This window comes from Peromyscus maniculatus, chromosome 22 (genome assembly GCF_049852395.1).
Source record: "Peromyscus maniculatus bairdii isolate BWxNUB_F1_BW_parent chromosome 22, HU_Pman_BW_mat_3.1, whole genome shotgun sequence".
NCBI classification, from domain to species: domain Eukaryota; kingdom Metazoa; phylum Chordata; class Mammalia; order Rodentia; family Cricetidae; genus Peromyscus; species Peromyscus maniculatus.
Genome location: NC_134873.1, coordinates 13,751,463 through 13,771,825, shown reverse-complemented (window position 1 = coordinate 13,771,825; position 20,363 = coordinate 13,751,463). Strand labels below are relative to the sequence as shown.

The 20,363-nt window shown below is 38.5% G+C and overlaps 1 protein-coding gene across 1 annotated transcript in view; it reads left to right on the top strand.

Moving 5' to 3' along the window:
• LOC102922927 (vomeronasal type-2 receptor 116-like) overlaps nt 1–20,363 on the top strand; it is a 181,590-nt gene that overhangs the window by 140,309 nt on the left and 20,918 nt on the right. Inside the window, exons 5-6 of the mRNA XM_076559458.1 lie at nt 10,695–10,974; nt 11,358–12,164. Coding sequence (XP_076415573.1) covers nt 10,695–10,974; nt 11,358–12,164 — 1,087 coding nt within the window. The remainder of the gene's footprint in view (nt 1–10,694; nt 10,975–11,357; nt 12,165–20,363) is intronic.

Below are 20,363 nucleotides of genomic sequence, written 5' to 3'. Positions count from 1 at the left end.
ATATATATATATATGTGCAATATATAAAAATAAAAGTAATCTCTGTACTAGTCCCTAATGTCATTCTTGAGATGAAAATGAGTATGAAAAAAAACTGTCAGATGCTATGTCAACACAATCTTATTTTGCTTCACTTTCACACAAGTTTTGGGGCATGATTAATATCAGATAGGTGATCAATATTCCTTTTAATTAGTGAACAAATACAACATTAAGAGAATTATAGGAGAACTAATATATTCTTACTGGAAAAGTAGATGCAAATTGTCTATGAGGTTTTCAGATCCTATGTGTCAGATGTTAACACTGGTAGATGCAGAGCAGAGATAGAAGGGACACAGTATTGATATTCCTCAACTTTGCTGCTGTATACTGTGTCTGGACCTTTTTATCCACTTACTGAGGTTCTCTGTGCTTTCTCATGGGAATTTTAAAGAATCTGTTGTAACCGTTAGCCTTAGTGTACTGTGCACACTTTGATTCTGATGGTTGCTTCACATTATTGTTTTTCAGTGTCAGGTCACCAGGGTTTGCATTTCTGTTGGCTCATCTTTGATATTCTGCTTCATAATGGAAATTCTCATTAATGACACTTTTCAAAACTTATTACCATGGCCTATACTTTATTACAAAATGCATTTAAGCAAATATATACACACATAATATAGCATTTAGATCTTTCACATAATTATTTGCATATAAATAGTGTATAATGATAAGCATAATTAACCTTTCCATCTCTACCAATTGAAACAAAACATTTGATGAACACTTAATTATCATATTTACTTAGTGGACAAAATGTAATCTAAGACTAGACACAGACACACGTATCAAGGAGGACAAAGCAAACTAGTAAGAGGAAAAGGGTCCCAGAAGCAGGCAGTAAAGTCAGACATACCCTTACTCTCACTGTTAAATGTCTCACAAAAACTCAAAGCTAAACAATCATAACATGTGCATAGGACCTAGCACAGACCCTCCAGACTCTGTGATTTTCACTTCAGTTTATGTGACCCCTATGAGCCCTTCTTAGTTGATTCTATGAGCTGTATTCTCCTGGTGTCCTTGATCACTCTATGTCCTACATCCTTTCTCCCCCTCTTTTTCAGGGTTCACTAACTGCCTATTTTTCAGGTGTGGGTATCTGCATCTTATCCCATCAGGTGCAGGAGATAGTCTCTCTAATGATGTTTGAGCTACACTGTTCTATTGGTATAGCAGAATGACATTAGAAATCATTTCATTGATATCCTTCCTTTTAGATTTCTTTCTTTCTTTTGTTTGTCCTTCCTTCCTTCCTTCCTTCCTTCCTTCCTTCCTTCCTTCCTTCCTTCCTTCCTTCCTTCCTTCCTTTCTTTCTTTCTTTCTTTCTTTCTTTCTTTCTTTCTTTCTTTCTGTCAGTCATGTTCAGTTTTACTCTATGTTTCTGAGCCATCCAACTTGCAGTTCCTGGCCATCTAGGAAGTATCTATCATGGGTTATCTCTCATGGCTAGGGCCTCACCATAGACCAATCATTGGTTCGTCCCTCTTAGAAGATCTGGATTGCCATTGCAACAACTAATCTTGCAGGTAGCACAGGTGTGGGCTTAAGTTTTTGTGTGTGGGTTGGTGTTTCAGTCCTACTCCTAAGAGTCTAGCTTAGTTACAGAAGATGGTGTGTTCAGGATCCATATCCTCCATTACTAGGATTTCTTGCTAGGGTCACCCTCACAGGATCCAGGATGTTTCTAGGGCTCTAGGTTTTCCTCACAGCCCCCTAAATGCTCAATATTCCAGTTGTCTTTTTCCGTACTTTCACCCTCCATTCACTTGTCCCTCACCTGATCCCTCCTGTTCACATCTCCACCCACTCCCAGTCCACATGCAAAATCTATTCAATTTCCCCTTCATAGGGAGATTCATATGATCCCCTAGAACCCTTCTGCTCATTTAGCCTTTTTGGGTCTTTGGATTGTAGTATAATTATCCTTTACTTAGCTGCTAATATCCACATATACATAAGAACATACTCTGTTGTTCTGGATGGTCTCGTGGCAAGTTTTGTCCACTTCCATTCATTAGCCTGTAATGTTCATGATGCTATTTTTTTTAGCACCTAGCAATAATTCATTGGGTAAATATACCACATTTTCTTTATCCATTCTCCTCTTGATGGCCACCTGTGTCATTTACCATTTCTGGCGGCTATGAAAACTCTGACTATGAACATAGTTGAGTAAATGTCCTAGTGTAGGATGAGGGCATCTGTTGAGTATATGCCCAAGAGTGGTATTGTTGAATTTTGAGGTAGATTGATTCCCAGTTTTCTAAGAAACAGCTATATTGATTTCCAAGGTGGCTGTACAAGTTTTCACTTTTATCAGTGAATTCTTCTCTTGCTCTACATCCTCTTCAGCATGAGCTCCAATTTGTGTAATTGGTCTTACATTCTGACAGGTGTAATATAGAATCTCACAATAGTTTTGATTTGTACTTTCTGTTGATTAAGGATGTTGAACATTTCTTTAAATGTCTGTCAGCCATTTGAGATTCATTTGATGAGAATTTTCTGTTTAGATCTGTACCCCAATTTTAAATCGAATTATTTGTTTTTTTTGTGGTGATATTTTGTTGGTGCTGAAATGTGGTGATATTTTACTTGTGTTTTAATAAAGTTTACCTGGAGATCAGAGGAAAGAGCAAGCCATTTTAAGTAAACAAAGTTGTGCAGTAGTAGCACACTCCCTTAATCCTGTCATTTAGCAGTCAGGGGCTCTATGTGTTCAAGGCCACACTAGGGAACAGAGTCAAGTGTGGTGACACATGCCTTTAATCCCAGTATCAACCATAGAGACCTGGAGGTCTGTACTGACAGACAGAACGTGACAGAGCTGTGTAGGAAGAGGAAGTGAGGTAGTTGGGCTAAGAGAGCCAATGAGAGGGCAGAACAGCAAGGCAATAAAAGTGTGGGTAGGCAGGAAGTAACTCGCATTTGGAAGCTGCAAAATTGGTCAGGTAAGGTTGGCTATTGGCTTTCCCTATTTCTCTGATCTAAGGATTTCACCCCTATATTTGGCTCCATGTTTTTTATTTAATAAGACCATTTTAGAAATTCATCTACAGTTTTGTTTGTATCTAGTTATTTGACTTCTTAATTTATTTTGGATATTAGTCCGTGATTCAAGGTGGAGTTGCTGAAAATCTTTCCCATTCTTTAGGCTTCTGTTGTGTCTTATTGATGGTGTCCTTAGTTCTTTGTCTTACAGAAGCTATTCACTTTCATGAGGTCACATTTATTAATTGTTAATATTAGTTACTGTGCTATGGGTATTCTGTTTAGGATAGTGTCTCTTGCTCCAATGCATTCAAGGCTATACCCTAATTTCTCTTTTTTCAGTTTCTTGGTTTTTGGCTTTTCCATATGAAATTGAATATTGTCATTTCAAGATCTTTAAAGAATTATGTTTGAATTTTGATGGAGTTACATTGAGTCTGGTATACATCTTTTGGTAGGATGGCCATTTTTAATTCTACTGATATATGAACATAGGTAATCTTTCCATTGATATCTTCTTCAATTTCTTTCTTGAAAGACTTAAAGTTTTTGTCAAATAAGCATTTCACTTGCTTGGTTAGTGTTGCATCTATGCATTTTATATTGTTTTTGGCTACTTTGAATGTTGTTGTTTTCCCCAACTCCTTTCTCAGTCTATTTATCATTTGTATGCAGGAAAGCTACTAATTATTTGAAGTTAATCTTATATCCAGCCACTTTGTTGAGGGTGTCTTTCAGCAATATGAGTTTCCTGGTAATTTTTTTATTTGCTCATGTATAGTATCACATCATTTGAAAATAGCAATACTTTGATTGCTTCCTTTCTGATTTGCATTCATTGATCTAATTCAGATGATTTATTACTCTGCTAAAATTTCAATTTCTGTATTGAATAGATATGGAGAGAGTAAGTGGAAAGCCTTGTCTTATTCCTGATTTTTGCAGAATTGCTTTGAGTTTCTCTCCATTTAATTTGATGTTGGCTAACGGCTACTGCAAATTGCCTTCATTATGTTTAGTCTGTCCTTGTATCTCTGATTTCTCCAAGACTTATCATGAAGAGGTGTTGGATTTTGTCTAAGTCTTTTTCAGCATCCAATGGGATGATCACATGGGTTTCTGTTTTCAGTTTGATTATATAGTGGTTTATGTTGACAGATTTTCCTAGGTTGAACCATCCCTGCATCTCTGGGATGAAACTTACTTGATCATGCTGGATGATATTTTTATGTATTCTTGGATTTGGTTTATGAGTACTTTATTGAACATTCTCACATCTATGTTCATGAGGGAAATTGGTCTATAATTCTCTTTGTGGAATTCATTTTTGTTTTGGGTATCCAAGTGACCGTGGCTCCCTAAAATGAGTTTGGCAATGTTTTTTGTTTATTTCTGTTTCTGTTTTGTGAAATAATTTGAGTAAATAAATTTTGCCTTTGAAAGTCTGATGAAATTTATCTGTAATAACTGAACTTTGGTAAGTGGTATCTATCACAGAAATTATTCATTTCTTTTAGATTTTCTAATTTTGAGAAGTACAGGTTCTTTGTTTTTTCTTTCAGAGTCAAGTGGACTGTCAGTCAATACCAAGTAACCCCAGGTTTATTGCTTCACTTGATTATATACAAACTAAAGGCAGAAGCAAGCATTTTACACAGCATAAGCAGCCAAGCACTACCATAAGAAAATAACCTCATCCCTACTCTGTCCTTGAATTAAGGGATACATATCTTTCTTTCTATCATGTGCCTCTATCTAGCCTGCATTAGCTAGATAATGGGTACTTTGCCAGGTGCTTTATTGGCCCTTTCCCACAGCTTCTTAAGAGACAAGGGCAACTCTTTTGGGTCAGCATGGACTTCAGATTCAAACCGAGTCACCATGGAAAACTGAGTAATTGTAGGCTCCCACATCGAGCAACCAAGGACTTTAGTTTGAGCTGTGCAGACCCCCCTTCTAATAGTGCACTTGGTCATCTGTGAGCCTGTATGTACTGTGCACACACTCCACTCTAAACAATAGAATACATTTGTCTTCCCCTTAACAACCATCAGAATTAAACATTCTATTAAATCATATTCTGGTTATATTCAGGTATAAAAGTAGGAAGGCCTGTGACAGAGCAATGATCCCTCCATCTGGTCTCAACTGGGTCAACCTTTGTTTTAATCTGAAACTGACACCCCCTTTAACTCCCTTCCACTGAGTGATTTGAAAGAAAATGGCCCCCAAAGGGAGTGGCACTATTGGGAGGTATAGTTTTGTTGGAGTAGGTGTGGTATTGCTGGAGGAAGTATGTTACTCTGTTGGTGGGCATTGAGGTCTCATATATGCTCAAGATACCACCCAGTAAGTCAAACAACTCCCTGTTGCCTGCAAGATGTGTAAGACTCCCAATTACCTCTCTAGCCATGTCTGCCTGCAGGCCGCCATGTCCCACTATGATAATAATGTACAGAACCTTTGAAATATAAGTGAGCCACCACAATTAAATGTTTTTCCTTTGTAAGATTTGCTGTGGCCATGGTATCTCTTCACAGCAATAAAAACCCTAAGACTAAGTATACCTTTTCTACTCCTGTTATGAAGTCTCATGAAAAAGTACTCAACCCTGTGTTAGAAACTTGGGTCCAAATATGCCAGCTAACTACATAATTTTGGCTTCTGATAAACTGCATGCTTACTTTACTTCACCCTGACAACCAGGATGTAGATTTCCTGTGCTCTTTCCCTTTAAAACTGCCCTGTAAAATGCATTCAGTGCTGCTTTCCAGGCAGTTGCCAGCTGGGTTAATGCACAGTCTCAATTCTCACTTTGGTCACTGTGAGTGGTCTTTTGGTCTCTACTCTGCAACAAAGCCAACCTTGACTGAACTAGTTTTGAGTGCATAATAAAAGCAACTGTCCTCCAAGTGAACTTTCATGGATAATCCCCTATTAAGACTAACCGTCTTATGACTACAGAGCATTCAGTGTGCATATGATTAAAATCAGATACAGTTTGGGGACAGGCACAGTACAGAAGTAGTTATATACTTTAGTCTGTCAGTCAAAATAGAGAACCATACAAACTACATCCCTCCTAAGCACACTCCTCCTGAGAACCCATGAAAAGAAGCCCCAACAACAACTTGGAGCCCTGGGCTATGTTATCCCATGTGGCCTCTTTTCTAATCAGTCTTCTGTTTAAAGTAAACTTCCTTGGTATGTTTACAGTGTTTGAGCCTTTATTACAGATCCTTGAGGAGGCCAAGAACCTGAAAACTCAGCCCAAACTTAAACTACTATAACAGCCATGCTAGAAATCTACTCACAATGGGCCAAAGTTAAGATAAGAGTTCTATTTCATGTAAAATCATGACACCAAAAACTTTTAATGTAAAAATTTTGGTATTTGGAGGAATAAGGGCTTCATGAAAACATAAATTTGCATGATCTCATTTTATTAGCTTGGCAGTGTAAGTCATTTAATGAATTAATACATACAGTTCTAAAGATTGTTGGTTGTATCTGAATGCACATGTGAACATATATGCAGAATCCTTTTAAGAACTAACAACTTAACACACTTTGAAGTGTGATGATGTTATTAAAGAAAAATAGAGCTTCCATTGGCTGTGATAGTTTCATGATAGTTTTGAGTTTATAAAGGTTTTAGTCCTGGCAAGAAGCTACATCTGAAATTAGCTGACAGCAGAGAGTTCACCTGATCCTGTCTCCTGAAGGCACAGAAGAACAATCCATAGGCTCTGGCAAAGACTACAGAGCATATGGGACAGAGCTGATCCACTTACCAGTTCTCAGAGGTGCTCTGGAAATGTCTGGGACTCCAGTCACATCTGAATGGCTTTAATTTTTTTTGTTTAACACAAGACTAATAGGTGGTGTTTCTTTCATAATTTTTAAACTTGCTCACTTGCTTTAAAGGCAAAATCACACTCACGGGCTGGCAGTTTTCACATGCTTTTCTCTCCTGAGGTATCTCAACTCGGACTTCTTCCTGCTCCTTTGTGTTAACAGAAAAACTACATCAAGGAATCTGCTCTCTGTGAAATTCATCCACAGCAGAGCAAGTCTGTTAGTGGAATCTCCAAAGCCACTGATGTGATCAGAGGACAGTCTGCTTCTGTGTAGCTCATTCTTACCAATCCCCTGCTCTGTCCATCTGGGCAGTGGCTTTGCTCTCTAAGATTATTTGGGACCATCAAACAGCAGTAAGATTTTCTATCCTATTGAAGTTTTCTGGCTGGAGATGAAGACCAGAACTAGAGCACTTGCCCAGCATGTCCAAGACTCTATGGTAAACACCCCTGCACCTCTGACAGAAAACAAAGAAATGTGATATGTGATGTACAACACACTTCTGGCAATATTTAACTTACTTTGTCTCAGCCTAATGGTTATCTAGAACTACACAATACTCACCAATTAAAAAAACAACTTGGTTACATATTTTAATTTAAACTTCCAATAAGAGGGTATAATGTATTTATTGGCTATTTTCTTTCTTTTTTTAAATAACATTTTATTTAGCTGTATGGTGTTTTTTTCTGTATCTCTGTATGTGCACCACATGCATGCCTGGTGTCTACGTAGGTCCAGGAACTGGAGTTACAGACAGTTGTGAGCTGCTATGTGAGTGCTAAGAATTGAACACAGGCCAGGTGGCAATGGAGCACACCTTTAATCCCAGCACCCAGGAGGCAGAACCAGGTGGATTTCTGTGAGTTTGAGGCTGGCCTGGTCTACAGAGTGAGATCCAGGACAGGCACCAAAACTACATAGAGAAATCCTGTCTCTAAAAACAAACAAACAAACAAACAAACAAACAAACAAACAAACAACTCAAACCAAAACAAAAGAATTGACCACAGGTCCTCTAGAAGAGCAGCTTGTTCTCTTAACCCATGATTCATGTCTTCAATCCCTACTGATTATTTTTTAAGAGCAGCAGTTATACCCCAAACAATCTGCTGGGCACGAGTGCACTTTGAATACTTTATGCATGTGTTTACAAAGAAACTTGACAAATTTCTGTGTAGGTTAGTCTACTTGTTGCTACTCTCAGACTGCAGTCCAACTTCACATATTTCTGTTTTTCAAGGGAAATATCAAGAGGAGTGCATATCTGATTTGGATACCCATTATGTGCAGGCTTATTAGATGTGCCCTCATGGGTATGTTTATATAGAGCCAGCTCACAATTTCAAGCTCATCTTCTTTTGTGGGGGTGTCACTTAATTAGGACTAGGGGTGACACAGGCTGTGATATGTTACAAATACTGCTATATGAAGACTCAACCTAACCCCTGTCTGAAATGCAATCCCTTCAGTCATTTCATGAAATAAAGGCCCAGTTACAGAAATAATTGTTTCAACCTTGCACAATTATTCATGTATATTAATTTGCCAATTTGGAAGACTTCAAGCCTCTCACTGATGCCAGTTTTACTTTCATTTGCTGTGCTTCTTTTTGTTCTGTCCTAACCTAAGGGACGCACAAAGTAATAGCTGCCATTACTTTTACCAGTTCACTCCAGCTTTTCCTTCCTTAGTCACTAACTGGAAGCTACAGAGAAACCATGGCCTCACAATTCAATACCATGACTTAATTCTTTGCATGAGGGGTAACAGAAATGACTGAGAACATGAACAATGCAATCATGGCAGGGTCAGAGTGACTGGCTGGCAAAGGAGCCAGAGTGCAGCACCAGGGAAGGCACAGATTTCCTTAAGTTTTGAACAAAGCCAATGACAGAGAAAGGCCTCATCTGAATCATCTCAGTAGCTGAGTCAAAATGTGGTATTTTAAAGTAAAGACCCTCTTGGGATGGAGAGATGGAGAGAGAGGTTGAGAATGTGTAGTGCTTTCAAAAGACCCAAGTTTGGGTCTGAGTACCCATGATGGGTGGCTCACAACTGCCTGTGACTCCTACTTCAGGAGATCCAGTGCCTCTAGCTTTCCTGAGAAATTGTACTCATATGTCCATACGCCCACACTAATGCACACATACACATAATTAAAAAGAAAATAATAAATCTTTAGAAAATAAAATGAAGAGCCTCAAGATTGAAGTGGATGATGTTGTTTTCAGAAGATGAATTAGTTTTGTTATTCAAATGGTGTAACTGAGAGAAAGAAAAACTGAGAGAAAGAAAAAGCACTACTATATAAGGCTCTTCCTTTAAATTCAAACAGATAATTAGGAATCCTTCCAATTCCATGTGAGCATGAAATTCAGGTCTGACATGTCAGAAGCTCATTTTTTTTTATCACGAATTCAGTGGCTGATGAAGATCCACATCTATGGAAGAGCATGTATTTCTGTATCTTTTGATGATCTGCATTCATTGGTCCAATGTTGATCTTTGATACATCTTCTGTATAATCCAGAAGGTTGAGGTCTCCTGTTGGGGTTATTTCTATAAAAAGCTTAATTTCTAGGAGCATCCTGTGTGCAAATGCCGAGTCCACCCCTATTATTTATTCTATTTCTCCTTCCTATTGCAATCAACATGTTCTCCATCATGTCTTCTATACCTAATTTCTCTGGATCTACAGTTTGTAGCTGGGTTATCATTTGTTTAGCAAATAATATCCACATATAAATGAGTATGGACCATATTTATCTTCTGGGTCTACATTATCTTACCTAGGGGAATTGATGGTGATTGTGTTGAATCTATATATAGCTTTTGGTAAGATTGACATTTACTATTTTAATTCTACCAATCTCTGAGCATGGGAAATCTTTTCATCTTCTGATATTTCATTCACTACCTTTCTTCAAAGACTTGAAGATTTTGCCATACAGGACTTTCATTTGCTTGGTTAGAATTACGCGAACATATTTTTAAATTTTTGTGGCTATTGTGAAGGGGGTTGCTTTCCTGATTGCTTTTTTTAGCCCATTGATCATTCATATATAAGAGGACCTGTGTGATATTTTTGAGTTAATCTTGTAGTCATGTTTATTGGCTGTAGCAGTTCCCTGATAGAATTTTGGGCTCACTTATGTATACTATAATAACATCTGCAAATATCAATAGTTTGACATCTTCCTTTCTTATTTGTATGCACTTGATCTCTTTTAATTCTAAGTAACAGCATAAGGCTAGGGAGGAGCAGGAGATATCTACATGGGGTTGGGGGCCAGGATCTATTGTATGACTTTTGATATACTCAATATGGTCAAGACACTTTATATACATGAATGAAATTTTTAGTTAATAAAATCTGTTAAACTTTAATCCTTCATTAATTACCCTTTAAAAATGAAAGGATAAAGTGCAATCCTGTAGATACATGGTTCATAAAATGGGTTTTTTCATGTTTCTCTGGAATGACAATCCTAAAACAAATATATAGCACACTGATTATCTAGGGTTATATTCTAGTTTATGGATGGCATTCAGGGATCACAAAAGACCTTTATGTATTTTCACATAGAGAAAAACTCTTACATCAGAATGTTCTATTTAGATGAATGCTGGAAATGCTTTCATCTTTAAAAATCACTTTTTCTATGCCCTTACATGAGGATATATAGAATTAATACAGACATTTAGAGGGGCCATAGAAAAAGGTTTACTTCAATGGCTTTGAAAATTTCATATTTATAATGTCCTCTATGATGCTCTTATGTCATTTTTAGAATACCAACAAGGAAATTTGAGTTTTTTCTGGTATTGATTTTTGCTACTGAAGAGATCAACAAGAACCCTTATCTTTTACCTAACATGTCTTTGATATTTTCTGTCCTTGCTGACATGTGTTTTGATTCATTGAAAGTAATCGATGAAATACATTCAACACAAAACAATGTCTCAAAACTTCCTAATTATGACTGTAGAAAATCTACATGTGATGTATCGCTTACAGGACCATCATGGAGTACATCTATAAAAATGACAACCTTTATCAAACATCCAAAGGTGAGACAGAGTGGTAAAAAGTAGAGATAACAGCTTGTCTATGCCAATCCCAAGTTTCTACAGAGAATGGGCAGCATGAATTTGTGTGTGCTGATCTATATATTCTAAAGAATTAAGAAATCACATATTGGTATGTCACCAACCTTTCTTTGTATTACAAGATTAGATGATTTTGGGGAAAATGAAAAACTTTTGTTGAACATTCAAACTTGTCATAAATATTCTAGAGTCCAATAGAACTAAAACACAATATCTACAGGTTATTTTTATTGTCTTCTATAGGAGTTCTGGAAGGTGAGTAACACAACTCATAACTATGAATGAACTTCCTTCGTTGGAATGATAATCCAATATTATTGCTTTCTTTGTTCTTTATCCTTCAGATTTTCTTTGGACCATTTAATCCTATCCTGAGTGATAATGTCCTATTTCCCTATGTCTACCAGATAGCACACAAGGATATATGTTTGCCGAAGGCCATGGTCTCTTTGATGCTTTATTTCACATGGACCTGGGTAGGGCTGGTTGTCTCAGATGATGACCAGGGAATTCAGTTTCTCTCAGACTTGAGAGAAGAAATTCAAAGAAATGGAGTCTGTTTAGCTTTTGTGAATGTGATTCCAGATAGTATGCAATTATATACAGCAAGGGCTGGAATATATGACAAACAAATAATGACATCATCAGCAAAGGTTGTTATTATTTATGGTGAAATGAACTCTACCCTAGAAGTCAGCTTCAGAAGATGGGGATGTTTAGGTATAAAGAGAATCTGGGTCACCACCTCACAATGGGATGTCACCACAAGTAACAGAGATTTCAGCCTTGACCCCTTCCAAGGGACTGTCACTTTTGCACACCACCATGGCAAGGTTTCTAAATTTAGGAATTTTATGCAAACAATGAACACTTCCAAATATCCAGTAGACATTTCTCAGATGAGAACAAAGTGGAATTATTATAATTGTTCAGTCTCTGAGACCAACTATAGTTCAATGAATCATTGTTCATTCAACACTACATTGGAATGGTTTTCACAACACAGATTTGACATGGTCCTGAGTGAAGAAGGTTACAATTTATACAATGCTGTGTATGCTGTTGCCCACACCTACCATGAAATCCTTTATCAACTACTAGAGTCTCAGCCTATAGCTAAACTAGGAGGAATATTCTATGACTGTCTTCAGGTAAATTATCTTACTTTCCATCATGCATAAGTCATGATATTTTTATTTTTTTAATATTTATTTATTTTATTTTTTCTTTTCTTTTTATTAAGTGATTTTCTGTTGTTTTACATATCAACCACATATTCCACTGTCCTCCCTCCTCCCACTCCCAGCCTTCCTCTCACAACCCATGCCCCATTCCCACCTCCTCTAAGGCAAGGTCTCCTATGGAGTCAGCAGAGCCTGGTACAATCAGTTGAGGCAGGTCCAATCCACTCCTCCCAGCACCAAGGCTGAGTAAAGTGTCTCAGCTTTGGCACTTGGTTCCAAAAAGCTAGCTCATGCAATAAGGACAGGTCCCAGACTCACTGCCTAGGGCCCCCCTAAACAGTTCAAGCTAAACAACTGTCTCACTTATCCAGAGGGCCTAGTCCAGTTCCATGGGTGTTCCTCAACTATTTGATCACAGTTCATGTTTTTCCACTAGTTTGGCAGTTGCCTCTGTACTTTTTCCAATCATGGTCTCAATATCTCTTTTTCGTATGATCCCTCCTCTTTCTCATCGATTGAGCTCCTGGAGCTCTGCCTGGGGTTTGGCCATGGATCTCTGCATTTGCTTCCATCAGTTACTGGATGAGGGTTCTGTCATGACATTTAGGGTGTTTGGCCATCTGATCACCAGAGTAGGTCAGCTCAGGCACCCTCTCCACCATTGCCAGTAGTTTATAGTGGAGTCATCTTTGTGGATTCCTGGGACCTCTCTAGCACTCTGATTCTTCCTCTTCCCCTGGGGTCTTCATTTATCGTGGTATCTCTATCCTTGTTCTCCCATTCTGTTCCTGATCCAACTAGGACCTCCTGCTCCCCTAAGCTCTCCCATCTAACCCTGCACTTCATTTCCCCCTCACCCCCAGTTTGCTCATGTAGATTTAATCAATTTCTCCATTGCTGGGCAATCACTGTGTCTTTCCTAGGGTCATCTTTACTAGCTAGCCTCCCTGGAGTTGTGAGCTGCAGTCTGGTTATCCTTTGCTTTACATCTAGTATCCACGTATGAGTGAGGACATAGCATGTTTGTCTTTCTGAGTCTGGATTACCTCACTCAGGATGATATTTTCTGGTTCCATCCATTTGCCTACAAACCTCATGATGTCATTGTTTTTCTCTGTGGAGTAGTACTCCATTGTGGATATGTACCACATTTTCTTAATCCATTATTCAGTTGAAGGGCATTTAAGTTGTTTCCAGGTTTTGGCTATACAAATAATGCTGTTATGAACATCGTTGTACATGTGCCTTGTGGTATGATTGAGCATTACTTGATTATATGACCAAGAGTGGTATAGCTGGGTATTGAAGGAGATTGAGACCCAATTTTCTGAGAAAGCACCATACTGATTTCCAAAGTGGTTGTACAAGCTTGCATTGCCACCAGCAGTGGAGGAGAGTTCGTTCCCTTTGCTCCACATCCTCTCCAACATAAGCTCTCTTCAGTGGTTTTGATCTTAGCCATTCTGATAGGTGTAAGATGGTATCTCAGACTGGTTTTGATTTGCATTTCCCTGATGGCTAAGGATGTTGAGCAGTTCCTTAAATGTCTTTCAGCCATTTGAGCTTCTGTTAAGAATTCTCTTTTTAACACTATAGCCTACTTTTTAATTGGACTGTTAGGTATTTTGGTGTCTAGTTTATTGAGTTCTTTATATATTCTGGATATCAGTTCTCTGTCAGATGTGGGGTTGTTGAAGATATTTTCCCATTCTGTAGGTTGTCATTTTGTCTTATTGACCATGTCCTTTGCCCTGAAAAAGCTTCTCAGTTTCAAGAGGTCCCATTGATTAATTGCTGCTATCAATGTCTGTGCCACTGGTGTTATATTTAGGAAGTGATCTCTGGTGCCAATGCATTCAAGACTACTTCCTACTTTCTCTTCTATCTGGTTCAGAGTAACTGGATTTATGTTGAGGTCTTTGATCCACTTGGACTTATGTGTTGTGCACAGTGACAGACAAGGGTCTGTTTGCAACCTTCTACATGTTGACATCCAGTTATGCCTGCAGCATTTGTTGAAGATGCTTTCTTTTTTCCATTGTACAGTTTTGGCTTCTTTGTAAAAAATTAGGTGTCAAAAATTACATATGCGGATTAATGTCAGGGTCTTCAATTTAATTCCATTGGTCTACATGTCAGTTTTTATGCCAGTACCAAGCTGTTTTTATTACTGTAGCTTTATAGTAGAGCTTAAAGTCAGGGATTGTGATGCCTCCGGAGGTTGTTTTATTGTGCAGGATTCTTTTGGCTATCTTGGGTTTTTTGTTTCTTTCATATGAAGTTGAGTATTGTTCTTTCCAAGTCTGTGAAGAATTGTGTTGGTATTTTGATGGGGATTGCATTGAATCTGTAGATTGCTTTTGGGAAGATTGCCATTTTTACTATGCTAATACTGAGCATGGGAGATCTTTCCATTTTCTGAGATCTTCTTCCATTTCTTTCTTCAGAGACATAAAGTTCTTGTCATACAGGTCCTTCCCTTGTTTAGTTAGAGTTACTCCAAGGTATTTATAAATTATTTGTGGCTATTGTAAAGGGTGATGTTTCACTGATTTCTTTCTCATCCTGCTTGTCATTTGTTTATAGGAGGGCTACTAATTTTTTTGAGTTAATCTTGTATCCTGCCACATTACTGAAAGAGTTTATCAGCTATAGGAGTTCCCTGGTAGAATTTTTGGGGTCACTTATATATACTGTCATGTCATCTGAAAATAGTGAAAATTTGACTTCTTTCTTTCCAATTTGTATGCCCTTGATTTCCTTTTGTTGTCTTATTGCTTTAGGTCATACTGCAAGTACTATATTGAATAAATATGGGGAGAACAGACAACCTTGTCTTGTTCCTGATTTTAGTGGAACCACTTTGAGTTTCTCTCTATTTAATTTGATGTTGGCTGTTGGCTTGCTGTAAATTGCCTTTATTATGTTTAGGTATGTTTCCCTGTATTCCTGATCTCTCCAGGACCTTTATCATGAAGGGGTGTTGGATTTTGTTAAAGGCTTTTTCAGCATCTAATGAAAGGATCATGTGATTGTTTTCTTTCAGTTTTTTTTATATGGTGGATTACATTGACAGACTTTTGTATGTTGAACTAATCTTGCATCTCTGGGATGAAGTCTACTTGATCATGGTGGATAATTGTTTTGATGTGTTCTTAGAGTCTGTTTGAAAATTTTTATTGAGTATTTTTGCATCAATGTTCATGAGGGAGATTGGTCTGTAATTCTCTTTGTTTGTTGCATCTTTGTGTGGTTTGGGTATCATGGTAACTGTAGCCTCATAGAAGGAGTTTGGTAACATTTCTTCTGTTTCTATTGTGTGGAACAATTTTAAGAGTATTGGTATTAACTCTTCTTTGTTTAGGAGACTTTTAATGACTGTTTATATTTCCTTAAGGGTCATTGGTCTATTTAAATAGTTCATCTGGTCTTCATTTAAATTTGGTATGTGGTACCTACCCAGAAAATTGTCATTTCTTTTAGATTTTCTAATTTTTTTTGAGTACAGGTCTTGGATGTATGAACTCATGATTCTTTGGATTTCCTCATTGTCAGTAGTTATATCTGTCTTTTCATTTCTTATTTTGCTAATTTGGATGCTCTCTCTCTCTGCCTTTGGTTAGTCTAGATAAGAGCTTGTTTATCTTGTTGATTTTCTCAAAGAACCAACTATTTGTTTTGTTGATTCTTTGTATTGTTCTCTTTGTTTCTGTTTTATTGATTTCAGTTATCGTTTTGATTATTTCCTGGCATCTCTTCCTCCTGGGTGAGTTTGCTTCTTCTTGTTCTAGAGCTTTCAGTTGTGCTGTTAAGTCACTAGTGTGAGATTTCTCTAAGTTCTTTTTTTTGTCTTTTTATTTTTCTTTATTAAGAAAATTTCCACTCACTCCACATATCACCCACAGATCCCCTGTCCTCCCTCCTTCCAACCCCCAGCCTTCTCCCCCAAGCCACTCCGCATCCCCATACCCCCCCAAATCAAGGTCTCCCATGGGGAGCCAGTAGAGCCCAGCATACAGAACCTAAGTAGGTCCAAGCCCCTTCCCACTGCACCAAGGCTGTACAAGGTGTCACACCACAGGCACCAGATTCCCAGAAGCCTGTCTATGCACCAGGGACAGATCCTGATCCCCCTACCTAGGTGCCCTCCAAACAGTTCAAGCCAAACAACAGTCTTCCATGTCCAGAGGGCCTAGTCCAGTCTCATGGGGGCTCCACAGCCACCAGTCCATGTTCATGGGATTCCACTGGTGTGGCCGGTCATCTCTGTACATCCTCCCATCATGATCTCAATGTCCCTTGCCTGCAGAATCCCTCCTCTCTCTCATGGATTAGATTCCTGGAGCTCAGCCTGGTGCCTGGCCATGGATTTCTGCATCCTCCTCCATCAGTCACTGGACAAAGGCTGTATGATGACAGCTAGGGTATTCACTAGATCGGTCACCAGAGTATACCAGTCCAGGAAACCTCTAGACTACTGCCAGCAGACCAAGGTGGTGTGATCCTTGTGGATTACTGAGACTGCCCCCCAGCACCCTGCTTCTTCCTATTGCCATGTTGTCCTCATCTATCATGGTATCTTCCTTCCTGCCCTCCCACTCTGTCACTGTTCCAGCTTGACCCTCCCATTTCCCTGTGTTTCATTTCCCACCCCTCACCTGAGATTTCTCCTATTTCTTTATGTGTTGTTCATCTAGTGCTATGAATTTTCCTCTTAGCACTGTTTTCATAGTGTCCCATAAGTTTGGTTATGTAGTATATTTGTTTTCATTGATCTCTATGAATTCTTAATTTCTTTCTTTATTTCTTGCATGACCCTTTGGTGATTCAATTGAGCATTGTTCATTTTCCATGAGATTGTAGGCTTTCTGTAATTTTTGTTGTTGTTGAAATCTGACTTTAAACCATGGTGGTCTGATAGAATTCACAAGGATATTCCAGTTTTTTGTATCTGTTGAGGTTTGCTTTGTGACTGAGTATGTGGTCAATTTTAGAGAAGGTTCCATGGAGTGCTGAGAAGAAAGTATATTCTTTTGTGCTAGGGTGCAGTGTTCTGTAGATATCAATTAAGTTCATTTGAGTCATCACATCAGTTAAGCCCCTTGTTTCTCTGTTAAGTTTTGATTTGACAGATCTGTACAATGGTGAGAGTGAGGTGTTGAAGTCTCACTCTATTAATGTGTGGGGTTTGATGTGTGATTTAAGCTGTAGTGTTTCTTTGTCATATTTGGGTGCCTTTGTGTTTAGGGCATAAATATTCAGAATTGAAACTTCATCTTGGTAGATCTTTCCTGTTATGAGTATGTAATGTCTTTCTTGATCTCTTTTGATTGATTTTAGTTTGAAGTCTATTTTTTTTAGATATTAGGATAGCTACACCAGCTTTCTTATTAAGATCATTTGATTGGCCATACTTTTCCTATCCTTTTATTCAGAGGTACTGTCTATCTTTGAATTTGAGGTGTGTTTCTTGTATGCAGCAGAAAGATGGGTACTGTTTTTGTATCTATTCTGTTAGCCTGTGTATTTTTATAGGTGAATTAAGTCCATTGATATTAAGGGATATTAATGACGAGTGATTGTTAGTTCCTGTTATCTTTTGGTTGTAGTGTGTGTGCATTTCTCTTCTTTGGGATTTACTGCTGTGGGGTTATCTATTGCCTTTGTTTTCATGGGTGTACCTGACTTCCTTAGGTTGGAATTTTCCTTCTAGTGCTTTCTGTAGGGATGGATTTGTGGATAGGTATTGTTTAAATTTGGTTTTGTCTTGGAATATCTTGTTCACTCTGTCTATGGTGATTGAAAGTTTTGCTGGGTATATTAGTCTAGGCTGGTATTCATGGTCTGTTAGTGTCTGCATTACATCTGTCCATGTCCTTCTTGTTTTCCAATTTCTCCATTGATAAATTGGGTGGTATTCTGAAGGGTTTGCCTTTATAAGTCACTTGGCCTTTTTCCTTTGCTGCTATTAATATTCTTTCTTTATTCTGCAGGTTTAGTTGTTTAATTACTATGTGGTGTGAGGATTTTTTTTGGAGGTGGAGTCTGTTTGGTGTTCTACAGGCTTCCTGTATCTTCATAGGTATTTCCTTCATTAAGTTGGGAAAGTTTTCTTCTATGATCTTGTTGAATAATTTTTCTGTGCCTTTGAGTTGGTATTCTCCTTCTTCTATCCCTATTATTCTTAGATTTAGCCTTTTCATGGGGTCCCAGATTTCCTGGACATTTTGTGTTATGACTTTTTTGGCTTTGGTATTTTCTTTGACTGGCAAATCTATTTCCTCTATTGTATCCTGTACACCAGAGATTCTCTTTTCCATCTCTTTTATTCTGTTGGTTATGCTTGCACCTGTGTTTCCTGTTCATTTACTCAGATTTTCTATTTCCAGTATTTCCTCTGTTTGTGTCATTGTTTCTTTTTCCCTTTTCAGGTCTTGAACTCTTTCCTCACATGTTTAATTGCTTTTTCATGGTTTTCTTGGCTTTCTTTAAGGAATTTATTGATTTCTTCCAATTTTTATTTGTTTTTTCTCCCTCTCTTTATTATTTCTTCCAATTTTTGTTTGTCTTTTCCTCAATTTCATTTTTCTTGAAAGGCTTCTAGCATCTTCATGATGCTATTCTTAAGGTCTCTTTCTTCTGTTTCTTGTAAATTGTGATGTTCAAGTCTTACTCTTGGAAGAGGGCTAGGTTCTGGTGATGCTGTATTGCTCTTTATGTTGTTTTATGTATTTTTCCTTGATGTCTGCCCATCTCCTTCTCTAAAGGTATAACAGGTGCCTGTGTCTGAGCAAGTTGCTATTGGTCCACTCTGTGCTTGTTGTGTCTATGTCTCAGGGGGCCCCTCTGAGTCCAATCTTAGTTCTTGGTCTAATTGGAGCAGGCAGATTCTGTGTCTCAGGGAGCTACTCTTGGGTCAACCTAAGCTTGTTGATTCTGTGACTCATGGAGCTGGTCTTGGTCTTCTCAGGGCTCTTGGTCCAGTCAGAGCTGACAGATTCCGTGTTTCAGGAAATCTCTCTTGGTGGCAGATTCTATGTCTCAGAAAGTCACTCTTGGTTTTTTGGTCCAATGAGAGCTGTTGGTTTGCTTTCCATGTTTCAAGAAGTGGCTGGGTTCTCAGGTGGATGGGTTTGGGAGCAGGGCATGTAGATTGCAGGGTCTGGTAGGGGGTCTTGGTGAGGAGGGGGGCCTTCCCTAGGTGCCCTGCCTGCTGGCCAACAACTGGGAAAGAGTTGAGCGGGGGTTCCCGGAGATGAGCTGTGTCCCAAGGATGGGTTCAAGGGGCCAAGTCATGATATTTTTAAATGTCCCCACAAATGTTCATATGTATTTGTCAGGCACTGCTCTCTCAATACACAGATTTCTATTCCACAGAACTCCCTAATATGAAACTTTCATGTTGATAAATAAATGTCACATGATTAACATTCAATGGATGTCAACTTTTTGTATGAAAATCAGTTATTTTTGTAAGAATGTGTCTCAACAGTTTTTTTAAAAATATTTTTTGATTAAGAAATTTTTTTCATTCATTTTACACACCAAAGATCCCCTTCTTCCCTCCTCCGATTGCCCCAGACACCCATCCCAACCCATCCCTCATTCCCTCCCACATTCAGTAGAGGCAAGTCCAACCTGCCTTGAGGCTGCATGAGGTGTCCCAGTAGATTAAGCTACACAACTGTCTCACCATGCAAAGGGCCTAGTCAAGTCCCATGTAGGCTCCACATCCATTGATTCAACTTTCATGACTTCCCTCTAGTTTGGTTTGGTCATGTCTGCATGTTTCCCCATCATAGTCCTGATGCACTTGCTCATAGAATTCCTTGTCTCTCTCTTTGACTGGACTCCTGGAGCTATGTCTAGTGACTGGCTATGGATCTCTGCATCAGTTTCCATCAGTCCTTGGAGAAAAGTTCTGTGATGACATTTAGGGTATTCACTGGTCTGAACTCTGGGTGAGCCAGTTCCGTTCAGGCACTCTCTCCACTGTTGCTAGTAGCCCAGGCTGGGGTCATCCTTGGTGATTTCTCACAACTTACCTAGCACAGAGTTTTTCTCTATCCCCATGATGTCTCTCTCTATCATGGTATCTCTTTTCTTGCATTTCCCCTCCCTCTCTGTTCCAGTTCAACCATCGCATTCCCTTATGCTCTCATCCCC